The sequence below is a fragment of the Triturus cristatus genome, chromosome 7, assembly GCF_964204655.1.
Source record: "Triturus cristatus chromosome 7, aTriCri1.1, whole genome shotgun sequence".
In the NCBI taxonomy this organism is placed as follows: Eukaryota; Metazoa; Chordata; class Amphibia; order Caudata; family Salamandridae; genus Triturus; species Triturus cristatus.
In genome coordinates, this window is record NC_140590.1 from 941,906,103 (window position 1) to 941,928,385 (window position 22,283).

General features: G+C 42.3%; 1 protein-coding gene across 2 annotated transcripts in view; it reads left to right on the forward strand.

Moving 5' to 3' along the window:
• The window catches only part of LOC146810887 (uncharacterized), an 898,367-nt gene that overhangs the window by 246,809 nt on the left and 629,275 nt on the right, over window positions 1–22,283 (forward strand). For both annotated transcript variants that reach the window (XM_085617928.1, XM_085617929.1), the window contains exon 12: window positions 16,112–16,249. In XM_085617928.1, the coding sequence (XP_085474054.1) occupies window positions 16,112–16,249 (138 nt within the window). The remainder of the gene's footprint in view (window positions 1–16,111; window positions 16,250–22,283) is intronic.

The window sequence follows — 22,283 nt, forward strand, 5'->3', positions numbered from 1 at the left end:
CTGTCCACATTCAGCCATCCGACATGTAAGGTTTGTGCCTTTTTTAGCATTGAAAAATAAGAGACTAAACTTGTAATCTACAGCTCTACATCAGAATTGTATTTCAGTGCTCTAAAACAATACAAACCCTATTTTACACTAACAGTTTGATAGAGAGTATATTACCTGCATCACAGGGCCAAATTTACAAGATAACTTACAGCCTTTCAGTATTCACAAAATCGGACTGTCACTGCACAACGCCGACCACTGGTACTGCAACACCCTCCCATAGAAAATAATGGATATAGGGACTTAAAATAAAAACAAACAAGAAACTATGTCAAATTAAATTATTAAAAAAGTAGTTCATACTGTAAATTAATATATATTCATGTTAGAAAGTATATAAAAATAATATGTATTATGTAATTATAAAATATTTAAAAACCTATTTTGAACTAAAAAATAATGTTAACTACACATTATTTAAAAAATATTTCGATGTATTACTTTTAATAATTACTAATGCACATTATTTCTTTTTTCAAGCAGGGGATTCATTTTCTGATTTAAACTTCAGAACAATAATTTTTAATTAGTCTAATATATTTCCATTATTTCAAGTTTGAATTCAAAATTAATTTATTGTACCGTTCTGTTCTAAAATAGTGTTGCAGCATTTTTTATATTGTTCTGTATTGAAAGTAAAAATACATAACATGAATTTTCATTAGTATTTATGTTCAAGTTAAACACATTTTCTTTGTAATTTTCCATTTACTTTACCAAAGGGAGACTCTGAGATCAGGGCAGAGATCTCAGCATTATTAAGTATAGTAAAAATGTAAAAAGCTTAGGACTACGGGTTCCACAATCTCCAATAATACACTTTTTGTTTTTCATCACATGCTCTTATGCTCAAATGGGAAAGGAGTAGGCAATTATACCTCTAGCCTTGTATCGTAATTCAGTTTATACTGCGTTTCATACCCATTTACATTTGTGAATGGGTAGCATGCCACTCTATGGGGCTGTGTAGGAAATCCAACTTTCTGGTCGCCCCCAATTTTCCTCTTTTTTATGCTTCCTTTGTTTGCTGGTATTTTGAACCGCTGCACCTTGACATTGCTGGTCAGTGCACAATTTGTGTGTTATGTCCTTAAAATTGTACTGTAGTATTTTTCCTATCCAATTGGTGTATTTTACTTTCCAGTAAGTGTGTTAAAAGCTGATAAATAAATTAATTGTTATATATGGGCCTTAGTGTGTATTTGCACCTCCCACATACATAACAAATGTATACGCCTGAGAGGCACCACTGTTCTCTAGCGAGGCTTCTGTTTCGAAACACTGCAGTGACATTTGACAAGAAAAAGTGCCTGTGACATGTAGGCAAAACCTATTTATTATTTAGAGAGAAATTCATCCCTAGAGTGTTATATGTACACACACATGAATAGGTGTTTAGTGTTTAAAAATGTGACTTATTACACACTGTGAATGGTATGCCTTCATAAGGACAATTTTCCAAAACCTATTTTCACAAAGCTGCAAATTCTAGGATAAGGCCTAGACATGAATAAAAGCAAATTTCAATGTTTAAACATGGCACAATAGTTAGACCCTTTTTTCACTTAGTTTCACAAATCAAATTCAATGGTGAAAGTGAAATTGATTTCTTCTAACTATGGGCCTAATTACAAGCACAGCGGTCCGGGGACAGCCATATCTGTGGATGGTGGTCCGACCACCATAATCGCTTCAGGCCTCCCCCTGCTTTATGATTGTGGCGCTGGGACAACCTCAAGACTCTTGTCTCTGCTGGGATCTGGGATCCCGCAGCGGCAGTGGTGAAGAGAGGGGCTGAAAATGCTGTCAGTGCTGATGCCAACACCACCCAGCACAGTATGACCTGCATTTCCGCCACCCATTTCATGACAGGGACCCGCTATTTCTCACTTAGTTTCAAAAATCTAATTCAATGGTGCAGTAGGTTTTAGTTCACTATTGTGTAAAAGCAAGAAAGTGTATGTTGTGCTCCTAGAGTAGCGAGAACTAGTATAGCACCAGATTGCTTCTCTGCCCTGTGTCAGAGTCCCAATACACATCCTTTGCTCGCTTGCTAACAGCCTTCATCCTGGAAACCAGTGGCTTGGCTTCTTGTAGCAGGCAGGGGTGCTCTGGGGTGCTATGCTCTACCAACGTTTCATTTGTACCTTTCAAATTGAACTATTACGCCTGATACGTTGAAAAATATATTGTTACCTTGGACATATATCTGTACTTATTTATAATGGAACAAAGCAGTTTGAGAGATAACTGGACATATGCTTGTTCCTATTATCCTTAGATAATGTGTTCTGTTTTTAGGGAGCTATGATTCGGAGCTTCATGCTATCTGTTCCCTCCTAGTGATTGTAGGAGTCATCTAGGGTGCAGCCCATCTTTTATGCCTTCTTTTTAAGATGCAAAAAGAACAATTAATGGATAGAATTCTGAACAATGTCAAACATTCACCCCAGAATAGAGATCTGGGCCTCAATCCATAATTTTTTTGATCTGAGGAAATATGAATTTTGTGATCAGTTATGTTCCCTATCGTAGACCCCAACGGCTCCATGTGCATGCTATAAGTACATGTATGTTCCCTCCAGTTCCAGTTATGAAGACGCAAATACATGTGCGTCCACCGTCAACATGTCCTCTTTCAGATCCGCCATGAATGGGTCAGATATTCCATTCCTAAATATGAAAGGCCACCGACTTTATGTGGTTCACTTTCCACATTTTACAGATTCAGGCGAGTAGGCCCTGAATTCTGCCATCAAGCCTTTTCCTGCCTTCTGCCTCTGAAAGCTCCAGTCCGAGCCTGCATCTGTATCCATGAACTTTGTCCTACTCCCTGCGCGGCTAACGGTGCCTGATCCAGCCTGTTGCCTGCCAAAAACTGTATTTCACCTTCAAGATTATCTGCTCCGCTCCTCATCCGATGCATTCCTGTCTAGTAGTTTAGGTAAACATTCTTCCAGCTACCGTGCTAAGGGCCAGGCCTCGCTGTCCTCATGCAAGTAATTCATAGCCCCTGTTACCATGGAAGATTCCTGCCCCCTCGCATCTCATGTAGACACTTAGACGCTTGTACACGCACTAACAGTCAGTATAGAATAGATTCCGTCCGAGAGACCTTTCCTTTTGGATAATACAGTTCTTTAAACATAAGATATTAGATATGATTTGGGATTAGGTTGACATGACCCCTCAGACTTCTGTCTCCACATGTAGAGCTAAATGTCAAGTCCCCTTCACCCTCTAGTTGTACGTCAATCACACGTCATGCGGCTGCGCACGCATCTCTGCCAAATATTTCTGCTGACATTGCAGGATTCTCTTATGGATCCACCCACTTGTGACATCATGTATAATGACGTTTTCTAAGTTACGCCTATATGTCCGCCTTTTTTAGTTACGTATGCATATTTTATCTATCTTATCAACTGTTACGCCTCCTGCATCTGTTTCACTGTAATGCATTTCTTATAAAAATGATTACCTGTCAATAATGTATTGCCCTTCCTTCCTGAACCCTCATGGTGATGGAATGTGAAGCCTGCAGTTCGAACTGTATTTCCTTTGTAGAGGAATAAAGCCTTTTAGAACCTCTAATACCACGGATTCTGCCTCTTATATTTACTGAGTTATTCTTACTAGATTTTACCGCATAAAAAATAGTACCGGTAATGAAATATTTACCACATAAATTGGCGCCCGAACAGGGACACTTTCTCATCTCACGCGCCGGAGGTGCGTTGCAGGCCCGGTCTCCTGCCACAGCTGAACGGACAAAAACGCGTACCTGCAGGATTTCCTGTATCTCCCTCCGGCCAAGCGGGGGCGACTGAGGCTGCGATCAACACCCAGACGAGGCGGTGAGAAGTGCGAAGTATCCCGACCAGAGCCTAGCTGAGAGAGCAAGATCCGAGGTATACAGAGGCCCACCAGGTTCCGAAGTTCCAAGTCTAGTCGAGTCGAGTCCAGTCCGGTCCAGTTTCAGTTCAGTTCCGAGGCCTTCCGTTCCGCGCTACCCGGTGAGTACCATTGCCGGGGAGGCATTTAAACGTGCACATAGTCTGTGCCGGTCAAGACGGGTTTTGGTACACAAATCCGGTCTGCACTGTTTCAGCAGTGTATCTGTACTGTTTAGCAGTATATCTAGTATGTTTTGCATATAATCAAGTATTATCTAGTGTCAGTATTATGTCAGTAACTAGTTTTCTATTTAGTCATCATTGTTCGTTAAACTATTAAGTGTTAAATGTTTTAACGTTCTATACATTGTGGTGTGAATGACTGTTCATCATTGTGTTTACTGTATTAAGTGTGTTCAAGATTAAGTAACCAGATCTAAAAATGCCGCTCTTTTCGAAATTAAGACAGATCAAAACTAGAAAAGGGGTACTCGAAGAAGCTGTTCCCATTCCACCTAGGGACACTCCAGGATATTTCATGTATCATAAGCATGGCCTAGATGCCGTATTATTTCTTGATTTATGGGTGGACTACACCAAGGATTTACCAGAAAGTCAGAGATGGCCCGCAACGGGGACCTGGGATGCAGATTGCATCATGAGAGTAGAAGAAGAATTATGGAAAAAGAAAGCCAGACAGTCACAGAAAGATGCCATTGAATTATGGCGTAAAGAATCATATAGACGTACAGAAAAAGCGCTCAGACAGGAAGAGAAGAGTAGGGAGAATTCAAATAAAGCCCGAGAAAATCTATTAATTGAGGAAGGTACCCGAGTAAAAGCAGAACAAGTAGACAGACAACGAAACACTCTTATGAATGGTATGTATCCTCTTCTGGCCGAAAGGTTACCTCAGGCCACCCCGGAAATACCGAAAAACTTGACACCCCCATTGCTCCCGATAAAAGCACATCCCAAAACAGCAAAAGATGTTTTCCTTTCCTCCTATTTAGATGACGTAGCTCCCGAGTATGCTAATGCCACACCACACACACCGCTTGCCGATGGTGTTCAACATCAAGAGCACCCGTCTGTATCCCCGCAACAACAAACTCCTACGCCCATCCCCACAGGTCCGTCCGTTTCTACTGTTTTTCCCGCATCTACAATTTCTATCTTACGTCCAACGAATCCTTTCTTGCCCAGCACCTCAGATGGTGCTACAGGAGGTACGACAGACATGTTTGCCACACCGCCGCGAAATAAACAGACCCTTAGAGATTTAGCACTCCAACGTAGCACCACCACAAGCGCAGCCTATTGCTGCCACGCAAGCAACGACACAACAGATGTATCAGTATGCACAAGCAGATTATCCCGATTATCAGCGATACACATGAAATAGCCTAGAGAGGGAAGTTGGCTTACCCCTTATTGAGGTTCCTGTAGATCAAGAGGGACCTTATGTACATAGTGAACTATTAGGGGAAGACAGAAAGTTTTTACTTGATACAGGGGCAAGCAGAACAACTATACGACGCAGTGAAGTTCCAGGGGCACCCCTCTCAGGCTCACAGAATATTTCCCTTGGATTCTCAGGAAAGCCTATCATTAATGAAGTTACGCAACCCCTTCCACTTACGGTTGGTCCATTGACACGTACTACAGATCTATTACTTACTAAATCATGTCCAGAAAACTTGTTAGGTATAAAAACATTGAAAGCTCTAGGAGCTATAATATGTTGTTCTCCGGAAGGAGTACGACTATTTCTACGTGACTTTAAAGGTCACTATGTGTCCAGAGACATGGACCACCGGCTGCAGAGTTTACCTACACATTTATGGGCACAAGGCCCCACTGATGTTGGTTGCATGAACATTACACCATATCGAGTCACACTAAAAACAGGAGTAGTACTACCACGAATGCGACAATACAAGTTACCACCAGATGCTGTTGTGGCTTTGCTGCAAATCATTGACGAGCTCATTGCACAAGGAGTGGTTGTCGAAACCGACTCCAATGTATGTAATTCCCCGATAATTCCGATTCTCAAAAGAACGGATCCAAAGGCACCACCAGTATATCGATTAGTTATTGATCTGCGCGAATTAAATAAATGTATTGTACCACAATACCCTGTGGTTCCAGATATCTCTTCATTACTAACAGCTATTGACTCAGAAGCAACGTTCTTCACTGTAATTGATCTCAAGAATGCTTTCTTTAGCGTCCCAATAGATCCGGAAAGTCAATATCTGTTCGGATTCAGTTTAAATGGACGAAGTTTTAAATTCACACGCGCACCTCAAGGATTTACAGAAAGCCCCAGCATCTATAGCCAAGCACTAAAACGAGAACTTGACAGTATCCACATGCCAGTTAACACTGCCTTGCTTCAATATGTCGATGATCTGCTGATCACCGCCCGAAGCGAACCTGAATGTGAAACAGCGTCACTGACGGTTTTAAAATTTCTGGCCGACAAGGGGCACAAGGTGTCCCCTTCTAAGCTGCAATTCTGTGTCCAGCGAGTTGTTTACCTTGGGCACTCGCTGTCCAAGGAGGGAAGACAGCTTACACCTGATCGCATCCAGTTAATCGCTAACATGTCACCACCCAAGACACAAAAGGAGGTGCGGGCTTTTATAGGTCTCACTTCATACTGTAGGCAGTGGATCCCTCAATATGCATTTCTAGCAAAACCACTCATCCAGTTGACAACACAGGAGGCAGCCACATCGACTGTCCTCCCTTGGACTCAAGAACATACACATGCCTTTGAAAGCTTAAAGAAAGCTTTATGCCAAGCACCTGTTTTAGCAACACCATGTTATAGTAAACAGTTTACACTCTTTGTTACAGAACGCGACGGTACTGCCTTGTCAGTACTCACTCAGGAACAAGCAGGATCACACAAACCATGTGCTTATTTCTCTAGTACATTAGATCCAGTAGCTCAGGCTCTTCCTGCGTGTCTGAAATCAGTGGCAGCAACAGCTTTAGCAATCAGACAAAGCGATGCCATAGTGTTAGGACATCAATTGACAGTACAAGTACCACACGCAGTAGAGGTTCTCTTGAACCGCACACAAACACAACACTTGACTATAGCGAGACTCACCGGTTACGAATTGACATTGTTTCAGCCGCACATAGGAATCAGACGTTGTAATACGTTAAATCCTGCCACACTTTTGCCAGTAAACGGAACAGATCCATTAGCACATGATTGTATTGAAGTCATTACTATCACGACGAAACCCAGACAAGACTTGACAGATATCCCTTTATCAGATTCAGACTTGACATTGTATGTAGATGGTTCATGTATGAGAACAAGTACAGGAAAGTTAGTGGCCGCTTACGCAGTCACAACAGACACTGAAGTCATTGAAACAAATTGTATTAACACTTTGTCAGCTCAAGCAGCAGAGCTCATCGCTCTGACACAAGCCTGTATTCAAGCCAAAAATAAGAAAGTCAACATATACACAGATTCACGTTATGCATTCGGAGTCGTCCATGACTTCGGCGTACTGTGGCGAGAGAGAGGTTATTTAACTTCTCACGGTGCCCACATCCAACACGGTCCCCTCATCCAAGCCCTATTAGACGCGATTCACCTACCTACTGCAATATCGATTATGAAATGCAAAGCCCATACAAAAGTTACCGATATCATTTCTCAGGGTAATGACCTAGCTGACAGAACAGCTAAACAGACTGCTCAGAATCAGACTCATACAACTGACACGACAAAGACAATAGTTCCGACACCAACACATTGCATGACAGTTAAGGATCCCGCCCTTGATGTAATTGACATACAGACACATGCTACACCAGAAGAAATAAAGAAATGGACTGAATTAGGAGGGATCCAAACGGATCAAGGATGGATGACGAAGGAAAAATCTATATGGTTTCTTCCCGACTCCATGGTTCAAGTCATCATTAACACAATACATAGTCCAGTGCACCTAGGAGAAAAAGCTATGCTAGACAGTATTCAACATATTTGGTTCAACAAACACTTGCGAGCAGCAGCCAAACAGAAAGTACGTACCTGTATGATATGTTGTCAGTTTAATCCAGGTAAAAGCATCCCCGTAGAGCAGGGTGGATTTCAACCTCCCGATCATGCTTTTGAAGTCCTCCAGATGGATTGTATCCAGATGGAACGATGTCGAGGATTCAAATATGTTCTCGTAGTTGTCTGTGCTCTTTCCCGTTGGACAGAAGCCTACCCGGTTTCAGATTACACTGCCCCGACTACTGCCAAACAGTTAGTTCGAGAATTCTTCCCACGATATGGTTTGCCATGTGTTGTCTACTCAGATAACGGCCAGCCATTCTCATCCGAACTGATGAAACACGTTTCACTTTTGTTAGGCTATCAATGGAAATTCCACTGTGTCCGACATCCCGAGGCAGCAGGTCTCGTGGAACGCCATAATCAAACTCTGAAAATTAGATTGTCCAAAATATGTAGAGAAAAAGGTGTCGATTGGATAGTAGCCTTACCAGTTGCGCTCTTTTACATGAGAATGGTAGCACATTCTCGAACAGGGCTATCCCCGTACGAGGTGATCTTCGGTAGACCACCAAATATGTGGGGGACGCCTATACCTCGCAAAATCACTGATGTTGACTGTAATATGCTGACAGATTACCTGGCTTCCTTGATGTCTGCACTACAATCTTGTCGTTCACAGGTAGCTGCAGCTTTTCCCGATAACACAGAGGTAAAGCCCCATGACGTGGTTCCAGGTGACCTGGTTCTGGTGCGGAATTTCGACCGGAAGACCCAACTGGAGCCTAGGTGGAAATCGCCTAAACTAGGACAGCCGTGAAGATCGAGGGACGTAAAGGGTGGTTGCACTCGAGTCATATCAAGAAATTTTATGGACTACCATCCGATGTGAACACTCAGCCCTGCATTCCCTCACAGACAGACTCAAAGCTCCCCTTGGTTGAACCGACAAAACACGAACTTTATAAACTGAAATTAAGGTCTAGCAAGTCAGACAATTTGATTGTTTAAGTCCTCTCCAAGGTGAATCGGTTGAATTTGTCTCTGACATGTATCCTCTAGACCGGAATCGAGAAAGAAATCAACAGATGCAGCTTAAAAAGCATGCGTATTGTAAATCACTTCGTAGTCATTGCACAGTAACACTATTAATTTTGTTTTTTCTAAGTTTTCTGATCATCATAACTAAGTGTACTGCTTCATATGTATTACCCTATTTCTAAACGTGCTTACAATGTTACTGCTGAACATTCTTTTAGCGAATTACCTCCGCATGAGTTGTCCTATAGATTTGCGCTGCGCAACAACACATTTATTAGTATGTTACATCACTCCCATCAGACCAGCAATGCTACAAATTGTTGGATATGTGGCCGACTCCCTCCCTATCAGAACTATAAGGGAGTTTTGCCCCTCTTTCCGTACCCATTCACTCATAATGGCTCCTGTGGAGCATGGTTTAGTTTGATTAATTCCCTAGATTCAAATTCCGCAGTTTATCAAGACAACTGGGTATGGGGAAACCTGAACCTGGTTTTGCTTAAAGTCTGCTACCCTAACAAGGAGGGACTTCCCAAAAGAACAGGAACTGATCTAGAAAATGAAGTATATGGATTTGGTAATTTTACACTTAACCTCCTGATTCTGAATGTTGAATCCGAAGCTACACCAATCTTGCCCGCTATGTCAGTATTCCCAGTTAAAGGGGAATTATGTGTAAGAAAGAATGGTTCCATACACATGGGCCATAGTAAATGCACCACTGTAATAAAATTCAGTGATCAAGGCAAATCTACATTTAGAGCTTCCCGTCATTCCTACTTCATATGTGGCCAGACCGCATATATACGTCTACCTCTAGATTGGGATGGTACCTGTTACATAGCACTCCTTCTGCCACCTGTTTTCCTAGCTCCTCCTGATTATCATAGAAATACCCATTTAGTACACAATAGACAGCAGAGAGATCTCCCGATTGTTGATTACACTGAAACGGCATGGGAGCAATACACAGATTTCAATAAAGGTTTCTTTCCCTATATAGGTACAGTCACTAATAGTAAGCTGATACGTAGATTAACTAGAACCCTTGAAGCAGTAGTAAATGAGACTACTTCCGCCTTAGGCAATTTAACAGAAGAGCAGTCTGCTATGCGGATTGTTGTGCTTCAAAATCGTCTTGTCCTTGACGTCATCCTGGCCGATAGGGGCGGAGCTTGTAGGGTCATCGGATCAAGTTGCTGTGTTTTCATACCAGAAAACTCGCCGTCAGTATATAAAGCCATAACTCGCCTTCATAAGATTGTGAGCCAGATACACCAGAGTCCAGGCACCTGGACTTGGTCCGGTTGGTTCTGGAGCGTGTTGTCAGCCTGGGGATGGAGGATCCTATCCTTCCTAGGTATTGGCTTTCTCATACTATTCAGTTGCTGCTTATGTCTACAATGTGGGCCAGCGATTTGTGGTCTGTGTGCCACATCGTGCATCCCGCATCCAAGTTTTCGTTCAAGATCCCGGAAGAAGAAAGAAGAACAAATGATGCTATATGAACAGACCGATGGATTGATGAAGATCGATATCTCCTGAGGGTCCGTAGGGGACAAGGAGGGAATGAGGAAATATGAATTTTGTGATCAGTTATGTCCCCTATCGTAGACCCCAACGGCTCCATGTGCATGCTATAAGTACATGTATGTTCCCTCCAGTTCCAGTTATGAAGACGCAAATACATGTGCGTCCACCGTCAACATGTCCTCTTTCAGATCCGCCATGAATGGGTCAGATATTCCATTCCTAAGTATGAAAGGCCACCGACTTTATGTGGTTCACTTTCCACATTTTACAGATTCAGGCGAGTAGGCCCTGAATTCTGCCATCAAGCCTTTTCCTGCCTTCTGCCTCTGAAAGCTCCAGTCCGAGCCTGCATCTGTATCCATGAACTTTGTCCTACTCCCTGCGCGGCTAACGGTGCCTGATCCAGCCTGTTGCCTGCCAAAAACTGTATTTCACCTTCAAGATTATCTGCTCCGCTCCTCATCCGATGCATTCCTGTCTAGTAGTTTAGGTAAACATTCTTCCAGCTACCGTGCTAAGGGCCAGGCCTCGCTGTCCTCATGCAAGTAATTCATAGCCCCTGTTACCATGGAAGATTCCTGCCCCCTCGCATCTCATGTAGACACTTAGACGCTTGTACACGCACTAACAGTCAGTATAGAATAGATTCCGTCCGAGAGACCTTTCCTTTTGGATAATACAGTTCTTTAAACATAAGATATTAGATATGATTTGGGATTAGGTTGACATGACCCCTCAGACTTCTGTCTCCACATGTAGAGCTAAATGTCAAGTCCCCTTCACCCTCTAGTTGTACGTCAATCACACGTCATGCGGCTGCGCACGCATCTCTGCCAAATATTTCTGCTGACATTGCAGGATTCTCTTATGGATCCACCCACTTGTGACATCATGTATAATGACGTTTTCTAAGTTACGCCTATATGTCCGCCTTTTTTAGTTACGTATGCATATTTTATCTATCTTATCAACTGTTACGCCTCCTGCATCTGTTTCACTGTAATGCGTTTCTTATAAAAATGATTACCTGTCAATAATGTATTGCCCTTCCTTCCTGAACCCTCATGGTGATGGAATGTGAAGCCTGCAGTTCGAACTGTATTTCCTTTGTAGAGGAATAAAGCCTTTTAGAACCTCTAATACCACGGATTCTGCCTCTTATATTTACTGAGTTATTCTTACTAGATTTTACCGCATAAAAAATAGTACCGGTAATGAAATATTTACCACAGATCAACACGTAATTCCAGGTTGAACCCAGCCATTTGCGCATCAGTCTTGACCCTGCTCCCCATGGGAACAGTCCAGCCCGAACTACCATGCCAGGTCCTCCTTGGACTGTAAAGAAGCATCCTAGAACCGGTTTAGGAATATCACCCCATATCAGCCAGGATAGCTTGACTTTTGGAAATGCACTTGGCCTTGGATGTTTACTGTCTTTTCCAGAAGAGAAATGCAAAGTTTTTGCGTTTGTGCGGAGAATTGTTTTCTTGTAAAGAGCTACGGTCATTTGCGGTGGAAGTCTCCAGCAGAGGTTGTTTTGTGAACATTTTTCCATCTGTATATATGTATGTATGTATGTTTGTAGCTATCTCTGTATGTATGTATCTATGTTTGTCTATATGTATGATTATGGCATTTGCATAGTGTAAACCTAGCCAAAAAGCAGCAGACCACTATATGGAATCAAAAACAAGTATTTGGAGGGGAAACTGATTTCTGGGAGTGAATTTCAAATCTTACTGCACAGTGATAGAGTTTTCTTTAAAGAGGTGTATTTTGGCTGCACTTGAATGAAGAAAGGGTCTTTAGCTAGTCCTATGGCTGATACTTGAAGTTTTGAATGGTGATCAACTGGCATTGTGAAGCAAGTAGATTGCCTGGTGGGCATCTGTGATGTGGTCACGTTGATGAAGGTATAGTAGTTGTCTTGTTACCATATTCTGTATTATATGCAGAATGTAGAGAGACTGGTGTCCCAAGAAAGAGTATGTATGAATATTGAAGGTAGAACAGAATGAATGATGTTATAATCTAGAAATTCTTTGGTATACACAGATTCTGTAAGATTCCTCACTCAATCTGCAATGATGGAAACTGCATCTATTTACTTGGTTCATTTGGCAGACGAGGGACAGGTGAGGGATCATGTTCACTGCCAGCTTTCTCACTTCCATTGATGTGTTTGGTGGTATACTGAGTTCTTGGACTACATAGTCATAGGCAGGCAGTCCTTCCATTCTTGGCATATTTGGATCTGTTTGTGACAAGTTATGTTTAACGTGAGTCTTTAAAACCCATTTGTCGAAGGCTTGGAGAAAATGACTTGGTCCTGACATTTGTAGGTCTCTTAGGTTTTCCAACTTTAAGAAGAGTGTCATTGGGATAGATTTATTATGATACCTTGAGACACGATGAAATCCAGAAGTGACCTGAGGTAAGCCTTGAAGAGGATTGAAGAGTTGAAACCTTGAGGTAGGTCAGCATCGCTGCTTGAAAGTGCTGATGGCAGCACAATCATGCTGGATCTGTCAAAGTGATAGGATGAAATCTATACAGGGTACACTAAGGTACTCAATTAGAGTTTGTCAGGCAGCCCCCCATTTACTGAGAGGGCGGTGGAAGTAATGAAACAGCTGTGACGAAGTTTCAATTTAAAATGGGTCTTGTTACTGTAGAGATAGGTCAGCTCCCCAGAGGAATTGACCTTGGCAGGAGGATGTAAGGCAGAGCAGACATTGCAATTGTACAGCCTCATTTCTCTACTTTCTTCTTTGCCTGAAAGACCATGGTTGGGCTGAGTCTTCAGGATGTTGGCTAGGGAGGGCTATGTGAGAAATCAGAAACTGTATGCAGCACCCCCACCCATTTTGACTAATAGATGCTGTTTTTCTGACTCTTACTGTGCCCTATGGTCTGCTAACCAGACCTAGGGCCTGTGTTCTGATTAAGCGTACATTCATTAGGTATAATTACAATTGGTACTGATAACCTACCTGTAAGTCCCTAGTATATGGTAGGGCATATAGGTTTAGAGGCCCAGTAGTTTTAATGCACTTAAGTGCACACTACTGCGGTGCCTGCTTTCATTTTAAAAGACAGTCCTGCCTTGCAGGTTGCTTTTTAATTGAAAGTATATGAAAATTCATCTTTGGAAGTAAAGTTACTTCCAAAGACTCAAACTACCTTATTTTTACATGTCTGTCAACCCTAAGGCCTCCCATAAGTTCCCCAGGAATATGGTGCCATGTAACTATCAGTAGGGACATTATAAAAGATGTTATATAAGTCCTGGTAAGAAAAAACTACCAATTTAGTTTTCCCCATTGTAGAAAAGTAGCTAACAATGAATATTTTATTTAACTATAAATATTGACAGGAGTGAGCTAGAATCTTAGCCACACCAGCGGGTTGGCTTAGCCACATCTAACTCTTCAGGATAGATTGGCTCCATCATGGATTTTGGGAGAATAGTGCTTTCTGGGACAAGAATATTCCACACTTTGGAGGAAGTGGAAATACCTGAGGGAGGAGGCACCTTGCATCCTATTGGTCATAGGTGACCCCCAGTTGCGCCCAGGAACACTGCATAAATTGAAAGAGTTGACGAGTAACTTAGATCTGCTGCCTGAAACAACAAGGAGAAGAAGGACTACCTTGCTGAAACCCTGAGCAGCACCCCAAAGAACTACACCCAAAGGACTGCACCTGCTGCACAATCTAATGTCTTTTTCCTGGCTTCACAGGGATGAAGGAGTAGACTCCCTGAAAGTACAGGGTAAAAGAGCCCACCTGCATTATCTCCATCAAGAAGTTACTATCCTGGAGTGCGTCCAGTGCACTTTTAAGGATTTGGCCTAGTGCATTGTGGGAATTGTAGTCTCAACATGCCATGGACCATCTCAGAGCTTCTTGACCCTTAGATTTGTGTTTTGGACACTTTGAACCACCCACAAGAGGAACTTCAGGAAGAAGTTCTACAAGTTTGGAGCAAATTCTTTTTTAAAAAGCTCCATCAGTTGACAGGGTGCATTGTTAGAGTTATTGTCCCTGAAACCAAGAGGCAAACCAGAGCATCTGAACACTTGGCTGGTGCTGTGGACCACTTTCTTGCATCAAGAAATACTTCTGAAAGTAAGTGTAAAGAACTCTTGACTTTGTCCCGGTCTAGCATGACCTTTTTTTAACCCTTTGAGCACTATTTGCTTCTAAACTTTAGTTTTACTTTTATGCTTTACAACTTCAAATCTTTGGTTCCCTAAATTGGATTTTTGTAGTTTTGGTGTCTATTTGTTCATAAAATATAACCTTCTTTTATTGTGTATTGTGTCTTACTTATTTAATGTATTGGTGTTTTTAAATGCTTCACACACCTATCTTTTAAGTTAAGCCTCCCTGCTCATTTCCAGGTGCTAAGGGTTGAGGAAGGGAATCATTTATTGAGACCTTGAGTGAACCGTTTATTGTGTTTGTGGCCATAGTACTGGTGGTAGATCCCTGCTTATCATTACTAATGATCCACTTTCCAACATAGAGTCCAACAATGTTTATAATGAGGATTTATTAAATCCCCAGTGGAGTCTCCCAAAACATCTGCCATCTGGTGGGCCTTCGGACTAACTATTATTTTCCTGGGGTGGTCAAATAATTCTACTGCAGGAGTGGAGCCTTCTGTTTTAGGAACTCTTAACACAGGCCCTGTCCACTTAAATACCTTCTTGCATTTATTTTAATGTAATCTTCTGTGGATATAAAAATGAGCATATGGAAGCATTTTTGTCATGGAATGCATTGTAAGTGCATAAAAAGTGCAGTTGAGCTCACCTGGAAGTAAAGGAAAATACTGCATGATCAGGTCTCTTGAAGCTGTTGCTAACTTCTTGGGGACTGCAGTTATTTTTGGACCACCTCAACCAACAAATGCATACCCTTAGTTCAGTGATACAAGCTCTTTCCAGCCAAGATTGTGTGATTAATTGTGTGTGTTGGAGAAACAATTGCCAGCATATAAAGGTACAAGAGTCTATGGAGCCCTCTCTCTTGAGGTAGCACTTGCCATTCTTGAGGCTTGCAGAGGAAGAAATGCTTCCAAACGTGATGAGAGGGCTGACCGCTTGTCTGAGCCAATTAGTCATACTGAAATGGAGGTCAATGGATATGAAAAAATGACAGTAGCCTTTTTAATGATATTTGTGTGGCCATTTCTCCAGATTTATGATTTTACAAGGACATGAAGCTCGCAATATATTACCCACAGGGAAACAGATAATTAATTGTACTTCAATTGGACTATTAGCACGATGGATGTGGTATCATAGGTTCCACACTCCTCATTCACAGGTATCATTACACACAGAAAGGCACCTGTCTCTCTACACTACTAGAGGCCTGAAGACACAGAATAAAATGATTTATAAATCTTCCTGTGAAGCCATAGCATAACATTGGTGTCGATACATCCTTCAAGAAATTGATTATTTATTTTTTGACATGCTCTTGATTATTAACCCATTTTGTACTTATTTCTGAGTGTAGCTATATTATTTTCCAGATTTCTGAAGTGAAAATCCAAGAGCTTCTCACCTCTGAGAGGAAAGAAGCAAACAAATGTGACAGTCTAGAACACGTCTTTACAGACACATCAGTTCATACAAAAGATGAAGTGCAGGAAGCGCCAGAGTCTAGTAAGGTAAATGCTGTGCATGTTGTTCATGATTGTTTTATTCCACTTCCTTTTTTTCTATCAAACTATGTATATTCTTAGTTGTTAAACGTCAGCACACCAAATACCAAAGCAACTTAGTCTTGACTCAATCTCACAGCTCTTCCATCCACTACATGATATATCCCTTCTGCTTTATCTAACCCGTGCTGGTTCCTGCTCGATAACCCTTGGAGTGGTTTTCCTGCCCTTTTCTTCCTACTTCTTTCCCATTTGAATATTTTTCTCTCTCGGTCGCGGAAAAGACATTAAGGGCCAGATTACAATCTCGGTCAGAAAGCCTCCGAGTTCTGGCCGAGATCGTCGGTTTCACTTCCAACCACCTAATTACAATTTAGGTGGTCGGAATTGAAACCAGCCGGCCATTCTGGCTGGATTCCGACGAACTCAAGGAGCCCATCGGCCAGTCGGAGACTGGTCACAATCTCTATGGACGGCGTTTTATGCCGTCCAGATTACGATGCTTGTTTTCCGGCAGGTTTTCCTTACCGGGCTTCCCGACATGGAAAGCCTGTTGAAAAGCAAGTATGAGGGCCCCTCGCAGGGCCCCCTTTCAGCCTGCGACCTCCAGTTGGTGGCCGAGGGTGCACCTTGGGTGCCCCCCTGTTTATCCCTGCACTGTGTGCATCTTGGAGGTGCACCAGGAGGGCCTGCCACACGGTGCAGGGATGAACACACACCCCCTTTTTTGTATTGGAGCTTGTGCTGTGGCTGGTTTCTGTCTGCAGCACAAGCTCCAATACAGAAAAGGGAGATTGCAACCGCACCAGGTGTGGTTGTATCATAATTCAGAGGTCAGGACTGCCAACCAAAGGTTGGTCGGACCCGTATCCACAACAGTTTTGGGCAAATGCAAGGCCACCTGACATCGTAATAAGGCCTTACATTTTATATATGGGCCTTAGTGTGTATTTGCACCACTCAAATAAACGACAACTGTATAAGGCCTGAGAACATAGCTGTTTTCTGGCTAGGCTTCTTTTTAAAAACACTGCAGTGACAATTGACAAGAAAAGGTTCCTGTACCATGTAGGTAAAACCTATTTTTTTTAATATAAAGGCAAATTAACCCCTAGAGTGTTCTTTAGAAACACACATGGATGGGTGCTTAATATTTAAAAATGTGACCTGTTACACACTGGGAATGGTATGCCTTCATAGTGATCAATTTTCCAAAACCTATTTTCACAAATCTGCAAGATCTAGGATAAGGGCTATCTTTTCAATATTTAAACATTGCATATTAGTTAGCATCTTTCTCACTTAGTTTAAAAAATCTAATAAAGAGGTGAAATAGATTTTTGGTAACTGTGATGCAAAAATCAACTTGTAGAAAGTGTATGATGTACTGGAGAGTGAATTGGTATAGAACCGGGTTGCCTCTCTCCCCTGTCTAAGAGTCCTAATACATATCCTTGGCCAGCTTGGTGACAGCCCTCCTCATGAGAAATCATGAGAAGACTTAGAGCCAAATTACGATGGCGGTCAGACAAGCGCCCGGCCGCCATCACTGTGTATTGGATAGCGACCAACATGTAGTCTTCATTTTCACCCCCCAAATTAAGATGTGACCATTGTGTAGGCAGTCAGAAACATCCCCTTTTCCATTGCAGCTTGTGCTGCAGCCTGGAAATGGGCCGCAGCACAAGCCACAGTGGAAAAGGGGATGTTTTGAAACATCTATTCCCCGTGTGCTAGGCACCAGGTGGTGCCTGACACATTGGGCATGGATGTTTGAGGGCACTACAGGTGCCCCCCAGACCTCATAGCGGAGGACCACACAGAATGGGGACCCTGCTACGGGCCCCAAAGTCCCTTTCTGACGCCATTCCCATGGCAGTTGGACTGCCATGGAAAGACTGTCAGAGAGGGACATTGTAATCCCTACGACAGTGCCTGCGCAGGTACGCCCCTATTGTAGGGAATAAAATCTAACCAAGGCCCAACGGGCTCCTTCAGACTTTGGGACATGATGATCAGTTCCTCTAACTGCAGCAGTCGGACCAACTACATCATAATGCGGCGGTCAGATCGCTCTGCTGGATGTCATACCTCCACCAATGGCCTGTCGATGGCAGTCTGATAGCCATCCTAATTAGGCCCTTAGTCACTGCATCGTAAAAGCATGCAGACAAGAGAAAATTCAATGAAAATGATTTGTTTGAATAACTTAGATTGTACTCTATTTACCAGTGTATTGGTGTATCTTTTCAAAACATAATAGAAGATGTTAAGTGAAACACTTATGAAATATTAATGAAATTAATGTAGAGTAGATGACATTATCTGTGAACTTAGGAGTCCCATTCTGAAACTCCATATTTTGCAAATGTGAAATAGTGCACAAATTGAGAAAGGAGAAAAGGGTGGTGTACATTTACACTAAAACCAATTGCTTTGAAACTTTTAGGGAATAATCTTCATACATGTACTAATGTGAATCACTAGAAATAATATTAATAATTAATGTTTTTAAATAATTCTGCACGTTGGTACTTTGAATATGCAGTAATATGTCATAGTTAAACGTGCTATTTACAACAAACCTAAAATACTTTATGAGTGCAAATAAGTTGAAAGAAAATATATAATGTCCCAAAGATTATAAATGAAATGTATATTTCCATTATATTATATTCTGTAGTTCATGAACCAAATTCACAAATTCAATTTAGGCCTGCATTTTTCATAATTTGCTTGATTCTGTTTTCATGAAAAGGCTTCATAAACTTGCAGTGTGAAGAGAAACTATGGGCTTGATTATGATGTCGGTCGGAATGACTGTCCGACCAACATGACCGTGGTGAGATTCCGACCGAGTCAACCGTGAGCTCTCTGACCGCTGTATTATGATGAATACCAGGCAAATTTCCAATAGCGTTGGTGGGGGACGAGTCCTACACAACCATGGTGGTCAAAAAGGAGCCTGTTACAACCACGTCAGTCTGAAAGGCTGGTTTATATGGATTCCGAATCTGCAAATGCATTGGTTGTACTGCTGAACGTATTATGAAGCATCGGATGGGGTTCCGTTCCATCGTGGCTTGTCTGCCCCATGGCAAGTGTAAATCAGAGAAACTGAAGCCAACTAACATAATACCAACCATAGTATGCCTTCACAAAACTACACAGATGATGTCAATTCAAAGAGTAGACACACCTACCAATCCACCTATAAATAAAATCTTATCACACCATGATCCTTTGCTACCACAATCTTGCAGAGTCTGACAGAGCACATTGCTGTTTCCAGTTACTCTGTAGCCATCCCTTCACACATTCAGGCACTCCAATTGCATTACTTACTACACATTTCACAAGTCTTTTGGTTCTTTCTTGTCTTGCACATCTTGTCAATCTCACACTCACTATTTCATAATGAGCTAAAAGAGGCAGCCACGTTTCTCAGATGAGAAGTTGACAGTGCTTGTGGATGAAATCCTCATAGTTGAGCCACAGTAATTTGAGACCCAAGTCCAAAAAACTTCCATCACCAAAAAAACCGGATGTGGGACAGGATAGTTAACAAGGTGAATGCAGTAGTCAGCACCCTGCGTACAATTTAGGATATCAGGAAGAAGTGGTACGATGTCAGGAGTAGGGTCAGGATCATAGTCAACAGAAACCACCAGGTCACACAACAGACTGGTGGTGGCTCTTCCATACCCTTTACTGCCTGGGAGGAGATGGTGCATCCATCATGCCGCCAGAGATCATTTTTGGAATACCCGAAAGAATGGAGCCTGTTAAGTAACCACCAAACATCATCAATAAGTCATCCATGACACCTTAGCACACATAACTGCAATTGTCCAAGTTTAGTTATTATGATTTTTTTAAATGAAACAGTAGCCAAAGTATTGTAGATGTGTAACTAATGCTGAAAATCAGCATACCTGCACTGAACTTCCAAAATTTAACAAACAATCACATTTAACAAACTGTATGGGCTTGGGCTGTAACTTCAAAGTGCCTGGTGATACAGCGACCATGCACAACACACAGGAATAACATATAACTTTTCTAATTGAGGGTTATGAATGTCATACCAATCATTTAGATGTGGAGCTCACTAATCCTCAAGTGTCATCTACAGAGTGTCAGGTAGACGTCGATGTCAGTAGACATCTTACAAATACATTTGAGAACATGACCATATCAGCACAGAGGTGGAGCACGACCATAATCCATATCATAGTAAAGTTGCATTGTTTATGTCAAAAGAAGCCTATGGGGATAGGTGCCAAATCATCCATCTAAAACTGTTTTAGGATCCAGGGAGTTAATGAATTTAAGGTACAATGTATAATCACATATTTTACTGTGTTACATATGTACCAACAGGGTGATCTGGGAACGCCTCCCTGCAGAGTGAAGAAACCAGTGAGCCTCAGTCTCTCCACCCTGAATGAGCTCCCCTGCAAAGAAGACTCTCCTGTACCCTTGGACGAGGAGTAGGAACCTGCCCATCAGGTTAGGCTCAGCTGGCGGCACCAGCATGTCCAGCAGGATCCACTGTGACATCTCCCACTAACAACACACAGCTGACCCCTAACAAAGCAGATACACCATCAACCATGGGAAACAACATCAACACAGCAACACAGTCCACTCTGGGGTTGACAAACCCGTAACCCAAACTCATAACAGATATGTATGATTAAAGTCTGTGCCAGACATTCTCAGGATCATTCCATGACCAGATTCTAGTCAGACATAGCAATTTACGCCTGGTGATGGCACAGCTCAGAAACTCCCCTCAGTTGATGCCATGGCAAAGTGAACTGAAACAACAAAATGAAATAAGATTAGCAAGGGCAAATCATGTCTCACAAGTAAGAGCAAAGTGAAAATTCAGCCAGAACAATGTTACTGTTAACACTAGTGAGGCATGAATGACACAGTGTGCATGACAAACCTAAATCCAGTCAATGAGGAAGGAGGAAGGAGGATCATGTTCGACTGTGCAGGCACAAACTGAGTCAGCCCATGGAGGCAGGGGTGGTGGGAGGGGACATGTGAATCCACCTCGGCAAACAGCTGGTGTCACTGATGCCCAGCCTAACCTCTACCAGGTACTGGATGCCCATGAGGGGTACCAGGGAGCAATGAGCCAGGTTTCTGAACATCTCCGGAACATTGAACAACTTAGGAATCCCAAGACAAAAGACTTGAGCGCTTCAATGAGCAAATGCACAAGGTCATAGGGGTGCTGAGGGAGATCAATACCACCCTCCGCCAGACATTTCCACATCCAAGTACCCCTCTCTGTGTGACTTCTCCATCTGTGCCCTCTACATGTGCACAAACCACAGGGAAGGACGCCGAGTCTGGTGGAGAATCCTCAGTACCCTGGGAGCCTACAGTTGTTGCTCCCCACCCCAAAACGTGGAGTGGGTTGTCCAAAGAAGGATAAGGGAGGGTCTGGTGGCAATGCACAACCCCCGACAGTAAAAAACGGCACACCTGATATCCTTTTCACTTTGTTGACAAATCCTACCAAAAGTTCCACAGAAGATGGAGGTACACTGTGGGACTTTGGACTCTGATAACTGTGGCGATGTTTTAAAAAAAATGTTTTAACCAGCAACACTATCAACTTCTCTAATTTCGTTTTTATTTTTATCATTGATCCATATTGTGTGTCATCACCTATTCACCATGTTTGGCAAATAAAAGCACGTTGTACATCAATACCAGCTCATGTTGTGCCTTTGACATCTATCTCAAATTGTTGGGAGTATCATGTGATCACTCTGATGAAAGAATAATCACTTACGTCAACGAGCACACATAAGTTGTAACATAAGTGCCACAAAGTCAAACAAATGTGGCACCACAAGATAGTCATACAGATTCAGTGTAGAATACAAACGTTAGTCCATGGGGCCTATTCACAGATAGTCAATTGTATAAACAATCATCACAAATTGACATCCCACTCAGCAATCTATGCCACCAACCTATTTTGTCATGTTTAATCAACTAAACAACAATTTAT